Source organism: Lingula anatina, chromosome 5 (assembly GCF_051362555.1).
Source record: "Lingula anatina isolate TDL-2025a chromosome 5, LinAna3.0, whole genome shotgun sequence".
In the NCBI taxonomy this organism is placed as follows: domain Eukaryota; kingdom Metazoa; phylum Brachiopoda; class Lingulata; order Lingulida; family Lingulidae; genus Lingula; species Lingula anatina.
Genome location: NC_141771.1, coordinates 24,145,074 through 24,154,289, shown reverse-complemented (window position 1 = coordinate 24,154,289; position 9,216 = coordinate 24,145,074). Strand labels below are relative to the sequence as shown.

Here is a 9,216-nt window from a genome sequence, read left to right as displayed (position 1 = left end):
CCATACATTTTGCTATGGTTGTATATGTGACTATGCTTCGCAAACTCGGGGCAGGATATTTCAATGCCCCCTCTGTAGAGAAGTGATAAATAAGGATGGACTTGTAAAATTAAAAAAAGATTTCCGAGTTCACAAAACGAAAGAGCTTCTGAGTCAGAGACCACAGCATGAAGCATCATCTCCAAGTAAAGAAACTGATGTGCATGGTGTGACACAGGCCATTGCACAGACGGACATCGGTAGTGAAGTAAGTTATTACTGTGAGGATGACGATGCCAATGGATATGGTGATCGTGGAGCATCAAATCATGGTAATTCATTAGCTGAAATTGTTACACAAAGCAACAGACAAAAAATCAGAGCTGTCCTTGTACAAACCGAGAAAATAATGAACAGTTTTCAAAAGGCAATCGCCAAGGTGACAGACACTAAAACAGAGGACTGTCAGATAAGGACATCAATCATCAATGAGATTGAACAACAATACAAGCGTATTATTCGACTAATTAAAAAGAGAAAAATGGTTTTGATGTCGGAAGTGAATTCTACCTATGATGCCAAAATACAGCGGCAGGAGGCAAAGAAGGACATTCTTGAACACGACCATGCCTCCTTGCACAGTGTCTGCGAATTTTCCCAAGAACTTTTGACTAATGGCAGTGACTCTGATATCATGGCTCACTTTGAATCCCTCATAGAAGTATTGGGAAAAATAACTTTCCCAACTCCAGAGACACCCGTTGAGATATCCTACAGCCCTGGTAAGATATCTGCAGCTGGACTGGAAGCCATGTTAGGAAATGTGACGGTACAATCACAACGCCCAGTAACTGAACAGGCAACATCGGTCACAGTAGTTGGGTCACAGTACCCGCCAGTAACTGAACAGGCAACAGCGGTCACAGTAGTTGGGTCACAGTACCCGCCAGTAACTGAACAGGCAACAGCGGTCACAGTAGTTGGGTCACAGTACCCGCCAGTAACTGAACAGGCAACAGCGGTCACAGTAGTTGGGTCACAGTACCCGCCAGTAACTGAACAGGCAACAGCGGTCACAGTAGTTGGGTCACAGTACCCGCCAGTAACTGAACAGGCAACAGCGGTCACTGTAGCTCAGTCACAATACCCATCTTTTAGGAGGACAACGTCTTCTGTATATCCAATTCTTCCCACTTTCTTAGGGACGGCAGGATGTGTGCATTCTTTTAGTCCTAAACTGAAACATGACAGCGTAATCAAAATAAGTGGATTAGCCATAGATGAGGAACAAGTGTTTGTCGTGGATAATGGAATTGGCAGAACAAGAATATTTTCACATACAGGGGAATTCAAGTTCGAGATAAAACTAAAAAACCCAGAAGATGTAGCACTGTCACAGACTGGTGGGCTCTACATAACATCACAGGGTTACAAATGTGTCAAAGTGTACTCCACCAGAGGTGAGCACGTGACAACCATGGGTGGGGGTCAAATGGAGAAGCCAAGTGGTATTACACTGAATTTACAAGGTCATGTGATAGTTAGTGACAGGGATAGGAGATCTATCTTCACATTCCATGCAGGCAGTGGACAGCTCCTGAACACTATTCCACTCAGTATGTGTGAGGAACCAGGCTACATCACAGTGAACAGTGTGAATGATAACATTGTGATATCAGACTTTGGAAATGACTGTGTACATGTTCTGTCACCTACTGGTGATCATCTGTATCAGTATGGTACACAAGGAAGTGGTGATGGTCAGCTGAATGGACCATGTGGGGTATGCACAGACAGCTTTGGTTACATCTTCATTGCTGACACGTGGAACCACAGGATAGTGGCATTGAATCCACAAGGGCAGTTTATCAGATACATTGCCACTAAGAAGGATGGGTTGTGGTGCCCCACAGCATTAGCCATCAACCCTGCTGCCCAGCTAGTGGTGGCAGAGAAATGGGGTAAAGTTAAGACATTCCAGTACCTACAATAACTACTGATCACACGGTGCACAGTTAAAAATATAACACAAATTGCGTGTGGGAGTCCCATTTTGACTCACTGTGCTCTTTTCTTCGTAGTTTCCTCTAAGACTGTGCAGTGTTTGTTCAACAAACCGAGTTACAAGAAAAGCCATGCCATATATCGGTACCGTCATGTACAAAATACAGTAATCAAGAGGGCGATGCACTTTTTTGGTACCTTTTTGTAAGAAATAAAGAAAGTTATGCAGTACATCGGTGTGTTTATGTAGTAAATATAAAACCCAAATATATCGTAATAAAGAGAGCTGGGTGATTGCATAACAACTAACCAAGTGAGGATACCCTTCGTCAAGATATTTCTGATGTTCACATATTTTATAGATATTATAGGAGCTTTAAAAGAACCTTAGATTGATGTCTGAGCTGTTTTCAGAGTTATGATGATCCAAAGTTGTGACTTGCTCAAGGCTCGTTGTGCTTTTAAATGATATTTAACATTTCTTGTTGGTTATGCAAAGTGCCTTCATGTAGCAAATATATGCAGTTTATCAGTACCTCCATGGGTCTTTTCAATGCCTCTTAAACTTAGTATATCCAGCCTTTTTCTCATGATGGTGGAGTCCAACTTCCGCTCAAACGAAAACAGATCCACGCATGCTTTGGACTCTGGGACAAACTACAATATAGCTAACATCATTCGCAATTATCAGCACAACGTACAAAGACTGCTTTCTATTCTGAAACTCATTGCTTTTAAAAGTAGTTTTTAAAAGTTAAATTGGACTGGATTTGATTTTGCTAAAAGTGTTATGGCTATTTAAAACCTTTATAATTAGCCAGATGCAGAAAATAAGATCACCAACATTTTTATTTCCTAATTCTGAAGAAATAAGTGTAGATAGGATATAAATACGAAGTAAAAAGTACAATCAACCACCCCTAGGGACGGTCACATCCCAATTTACAAATTAATAATTGCCCATGCACATGCCTAACAACATATTTGTTATTCCCTGACGTTTCAACTTCCTAACTCTAATGGTTAAGAAAAAACAATGAGAAATAAGTTAAAATTTCCCCGCCCCTGGGACAGCCCGACCAGTTTCGGCGTACCTTGTCGAAGCAAACGCGTCCCCACTCCAATTCTACCTGTTTCGTACTTTAAACTGTTTCAGGGACTTAGAAAAAATCCTGGTTGCAAAATGCGTTGCAGTTTCAAAATGGGACTCTACAGCGCTTAAAATTGACATTAGCAATTGCCTGCTTTCAAATATTTCTGGTATCAAGAGGCACACTGTGTTCAATTAAATATTTCCATTTAAAAGCACACACGAAGCACCTGTCACCTGAACAGAGGCACACTAGGTGTATTCTTCCACACACAGCAGAACAGAAATCATTCTTCCATGCTGTGTTTAACTTATTTCTTCAACCTTAGCTTAGAGCAAACACAAAACGGCTGAGTCAGCAAACAAAATACCGCTTTATTCTTTTTAATCTGCTTTTTACTTTAGTGAGAGCAGCTTAGGAATGAACAGTCGATGTATTCACTAAAAGAGAGTAAATACTACACACTGCGTATTGCAAGCATCACGTTAAAAACATGCTATTTTTTATATATATAAAAATTATAGACAAGAAAACTTTAGCAAAAAACACAATTAAAAGTATGGATTTTTATTTAACACAAACCGAGAAAAAACTGCATATATCTGATCCATTGTTGTATTTCTATAACCTGAGCTTATAAAAGTAAACACAATACCATTACTTCGATCACCAGCCAATACACAATGTGTATTGCTAATGATCTCAGAGTTGCTATGGTCGAGTCAGCTTCAGGTCATAAACAGACGACATATTTTCCTCTACCTTGAGCAGTTTATGAAGGGACAAGAAGAAAAAAGACTTTTCAGGGATTGCATCAAAACCATTTGACAGTAGGCCAGTCACTGGGTAGCCTGAGTAATACATGTTATTAATAAGTGTTATCAGCGTAAGGAAGTAAATAGGGGATTGAGAATCTTTTAACTGAGTGATTCAATCAATAAAGTTTCTATAACTTGTACCATTACACAAAAAAAAAAAAAAAAAAAAAAAAAAAAAAAAAAAAAAAAAAAAAAAAAAAAAAACATTCACACATATATGGCAGAAACACTAGCAACAGCTTTCACAGATAATCTCTTGACGTGTAGCATCTGTCTGGGAGAGTACGAGGACCCCCGTGTGCTGCCTTGCTACCATACATTTTCCTATGGCTGTAATTGTGACCATGCTACGTCGACCACAAGACAGAACAAGACGGAACAGAACAAGGCAGTGGTTTTGTGTTGGTGTACCAGTCTGGGCGTGTTTCTGTAAGACGTTAGGAACTGCTCCCTGGGACACATTCATCGGCCTGGTTATAGAAGTTTGCATAATGCAACAACAGTGTGGCAAGTTGCTGCCGTTAGTTCACTTACCATAAGGTCAGCTAAGAGTCTGCAAAATATCAAACTCTTCTGACTGGGCGTTGCCGAAATATGGAGACTTATTCTGCAGAACTGCTGCCCTTTTATACTGTAATTCTTAAACCAGAACAGTTCACGTCTGACGCCAGCGTCTCTTGTAGGCAGGGAAGGACACAGTCTACGGTCAGTGCGGACCAGATCTTGGAGTTCATCCTGGAGGTTAGGCGACGGGTACTCAACGTAGTGAGATAGAACTTAGTAGCAGCGCTTTAGACGACTTTAGACGTAGTTAGACGACTGTCTACTGGCGGTGATATCCGACCTTCGGCGGAGCTTTTTATAGCTGTCGTAACTTTTCGTAATTGAGAACGGTTAAAACTATCCCCTATCTAGACAAATAGGTACAAATGATATATAAAATGTTAAAAGTATTTGTCTAAATGTTCAATCTGAAAGGAAATGCTAGGCTGAACGTTAAAATTAATTTTTGCTTGGATAAATGCATTGTTTCAAAGTTGGAAAGAGATAATTGCTTACATATTTCGCTCCTAAAAATGCAAAAAGGGGTTGTCAAGTGCAAATAGTAATTGAAATGAACTATTCAAATGCATTGATGACTAGGAAATGCAAGATTATTACATTATATGTGATGACAAATGTGTTTATAACTGCATATAACGTTGCGATGAAAAAGGTTAATTAGCCCAACCGTGTGGACTTGACTGGCGCGGTGATGAGATATTTCTATTTTTTTTAACTGATTATGACAGCATTTCCAAAATCATCCTAACCCATAAGGTCGAGAAAGACTACTCTAACGCCGGGGCGGTTGCAAAGCCGACCACGTCCCTTTGGCGTGGGGTTCACAACAGGGCCCCTAGATTTTTTTCTGGGGATCAAACAGTGCCCTTTGGTGCGGTGTAGAACTATGATTTACATGTAGCTAGTCAAACTTCATTTCAAGATGGGAATATTGGTGTGATATGTTGGTGTGAACACATTGGTCTGTTTAGCTCGGATTACTATGTCATTTTTTATTCTAACATTATTTATTTATTATTTGCTTTTTGGTATTTATTTATTTGCTATTTGGTAGTTGTATATTTGCCGGCGTGGCGTCTGTCCGTCTAGGAGGAGCATTACAAACATGACAAGAAATTTATTCAAAAGCGGTGACATTGCTCAACCTGGGCTTTCTCAAACAGGCGGTGCAGGGCCAATCTACTTTTTTTCTGTAAACGTCTTTAAATGTCCAATATGGCTGTCTCTTTCAGTCTTTTCTTGATCTTTTTTTAAAATATCTTTAATGCTTCCTTTCTTTCTTTTAATTTTTCATTTTGCCTTTACTTGGCTAATTTGTCTATCTGTCAGCGTCTTAATGTGTATGTGTTGGACTCTAAGGGTTTTAATGAAATTTTACAGATTGCTAGCTCTTCTAGTTTTACGAAATAGCTTAAACACATGCACAGAAATTATAATTCTGTAAACCTCGAGTACACCGACTTTTCGCTTCGGTGTGGGTAATACCTATCGAATTCGACAGACAATTCGTTTTTGCTCTCTTCGAAAGTACAGATACTTGACATAATCACTTGTTATCATATATAGGCCATGACCTAAATTCTACCAGTATCACAACTGGCACATTGCGAAATACAAATATTGTCGCCGAACTGTAGGCTTACTTAACTTACAAAGGCCATTATATGGAACAAACACTCCAGGGGTTATAATAGTGTAGCGTTTGCTTAAACTGAACTTAAAAGGTGTTTTCAATCCAGTTTTGACGGCTTCAGTTACCTCAGTGCATGATAAGACCCACAACGGGGTATTACGACATTCAGCAGCGTTGAGACGTCCTCAGTCAGTGCCTTTCGGTTAAGGCAAAGCTTAGTCCAACAAGACGTTGGATTGTTGCTGCAAGTACATGTGTACCTTAATTTGGGTATCAGCACTTGACCTTTACAGTATCTCATGTATGTAGTATCAACTGGCAGTGACAACGTTCATTTTGTATGTTGTGATTATCGCCGGCAAGCGGGAGCAGTTTATGACTTTCTCTCCCGGAAAGACGGACTCCCTACTTAAACAGGTAGACTTTTGACCACCCCTACCCTCGGAGTGGTCTGTTGGTTCTAGCCTTGCACTATTTATGACCTGTGAAAAGGTTGTACGGAGTCCAAATCACATGTTCGACCAAGTCAAGCCGTCAGAACTGGACTGGAAAGATCAACATGATGTCACCAGTGAGGACGCCAGTTGTGTCGCTACTCGTCCTTCTCAGTCTCTGGACGCTGAGTCACGTGGCACCCTGTTCCTGTGCAAGGTCATTAGAATTTTAAGCGATATTTTTCTTATGTTCTGCTTATCTTTTGCAACGATTAGGAAAAGTCACCATGTCATTAAAATATTAAGCTAACGAAAGGTTTAGATTGGATAGATTTCATAAGATACTATAATTTTTTTTCAAACAGAAATGGAGAAATGATTGGAGGTGAACTGTTTTCTGTTTAACCTAAATACTGTTGATACAACCCATTTTGCTGATGCACGATATGTCACGTGCCTCCCGCTTATATGGTGCGTTTCATGGGTCTATACATACGTTTTTGTATGAAAAAGTAGAATCTTAAAACTTATTCGTCCTACACTGTATACCTACAATATTATATTTGGTGGTATTTGTGAATTTAGTGATTTTAAAGAAGTATTTACTGTGTACATTTCAGATTCCTAGCAATGCCAGGCATAGGCAAGAGTGTCACTTTGGTCTTCCATAACCTGGCCAAAGAACTGCACAAACGCGGACACCAAGTTTACGTCATTGTCGGCTCAAATTTCCCCATCCCCGACTCCACCAAGGACGGCAGTGTCAATTACCTGACATTCAAAACGGACAAAGAGTACATTCTGGGTTCGGAGGAATTTCAGAGGAATGACGTCAAAGATATGATACAAAGTGACGGCGATATGGTGACCAATTTCCGGTTGGTAAGAACTGCGTCCGAGTTTTTCACGTCCCAATGTGCAGAAATGTTGGAGGACCAGGAACTATTCGCAAAACTTTCGTCGCTCAAGTTTGACGTGGCGGTGATAGGGGCGTATCCATTTCTGGCCAACTGCCAGATTCTGCCGTACAAACTGGACTTGCCTGTAATCAGTATTACGTCATTCACCTCGTTACTAGGTCAGGCGGGGTTGCCTCTTCTCCCATCTGTTATCCCCTCTTTGTTCACAACCTTCACTGAACACATGGACTTCATGGAACGTGTTCAGAACTTTGTCATCACACTGGTTTCTAACTTTATATTTACACCTTCAATACCTGCGGAGTTGGTGCATAGGCACGTGCCCCATAAACCAATTAAAACATTTAACGAATTTCTCAGAGATAGTATACTTTGGCTGGTGATAAGCGTGAATCCTGCCCTAGAACCGATCCCTACCCTTCCAAATGTGATCCTACTTGGCGGAATGGGTGTGAAGCAACCTGCGGCTTTGCCAGACCATCTGGAAGCGTTTGTACAGAAATTCAAATCCCAGGGAGTAGTGGTAGTTTCGTTTGGCTCTGTCGTAAAGTATTTACCTACAGAAATCAGCAAAAGATTCCTGGGTGTGTTCAGCAAGCTGAAATATGGAGTCGTATGGCGTTACAGTGGAGAAGACTTGGGGGAAATACCGCCCAATATCAAACTGATGTCTTGGTTACCACAAAGCGATCTTCTGGCGCATGAGAGCGTGAAAGTATTCCTGTCCCACTGTGGCAACGCCGGTTCGTACGAAGCGCTATTTAACGGCGTCCCAGTATTGGCAATGCCAATCGCCGGAGATCAGCCCCACAACGCTGAGCGACTCGTTAAGAGAGGGTTGGCTATAAAGATGTCCGTTGCAACGTTCTCTCCTGGCGAGCTCCTGGAAAATATCAACATTTTGGCCTCAAATTCCACATATCAGAGCAACACCAAAAGATATGCCCGGATATTACGGGACTATCCCATGAGTCTCGTGGATCAGGCGGTCTACTGGATTGAACACGTGGTCAGGTTCGGGGGCTCACATTTACAGTCACCGGGGGCACAGTTGCCATGGTACATTTTCTATAGCCTCGACGTCATAGGTTTTCTTTTAAGTGTGGTCGTCTTAGGTGTCTATTGCATCAAGATTCTTTGTAGAGCATGCAGGAGGAAGTGTGATCAGAATCCAGCAACAGGCGGCGACAAGAAGAAACAGTGATATCATTTCATTACTATCTACAGAATTGCCATTTAATATGAAATATTTATTTTTATGACTGATGCATGGAAATAAGGATTAAAATCGTGTTTTGTATCAGTAACTTTTAAAAATCTATTTGATGCCATTGTGACATCAGTCCTTTAATTGAATTCGCCAGTGAACCAAACAGTCCAGAGGAGAACCAAACTCCAAATAGTCAGGACCAATTCCGCCAAGCATTTTAGGATATCCAACAAAACAGAATGGTTTTCCTTGTTGAAGGCAGCAGCACCGTCTACAGGAGGTAATTATATTACACAGTAAACACAAACGCTAATAGACATGCACGTGACCTTAAGCGACCATACCCAAATGCTAAATATGAGTAAATTTGGTGACGTTTGGTGGTGTCTTTTCAATTTAATGTGGAAATGACAGTGGAACATCAGATTTGAGGGGATACATGCAATAAAAGTGAATAAGTGGTATAAATATTGATATCTTCGCCGCTAGTTTGTATTTTCTGTACCACTAATCATGTTAGTAATGGAATCTGGAATGAAAATCACCATTCATAGCAATTAAAT

The 9,216-nt window shown here is 40.7% G+C and overlaps 1 protein-coding gene across 2 annotated transcripts; it reads left to right on the top strand.

Annotated features, from left to right (window-relative positions):
* The first annotated feature begins 5,733 nt into the window (after positions 1 to 5,733).
* On the top strand, positions 5,734 to 9,133 carry LOC106173502 (UDP-glucuronosyltransferase 2B1). Of its 2 annotated transcripts, none has more exons than XM_087013529.1 (2): positions 5,734 to 6,277; positions 7,144 to 9,133. In XM_087013529.1, exon 2 carries the CDS (start codon positions 7,154 to 7,156, stop codon positions 8,645 to 8,647), a length of 1,494 nt encoding a protein of 497 aa, XP_086869655.1. In that variant the 5' UTR covers positions 5,734 to 6,277; positions 7,144 to 7,153; the 3' UTR covers positions 8,648 to 9,133. The 2 variants fall into 2 exon arrangements, with proteins under 2 accessions (XP_086869655.1, XP_013410100.2); XM_013554646.2 differs by having other exon boundaries at positions 5,735 to 6,740.
* Positions 9,134 to 9,216: the final 83 nt, after the last annotated feature.

Excerpts from the sequence above, each read along its gene's own strand:
- LOC106173502 (XM_013554646.2), top strand. The coding sequence starts at position 6,649 with ATGATGTCACCAGTGAGGACGCCAGTTGTGTCGCTACTCGTCCTTCTC. Across the intron at positions 6,741-7,143 it reads GCACCCTGTTCCTGTGCAAG|ATTCCTAGCAATGCCAGGCA; the intron begins GTCATTAGAATT and ends TGTACATTTCAG.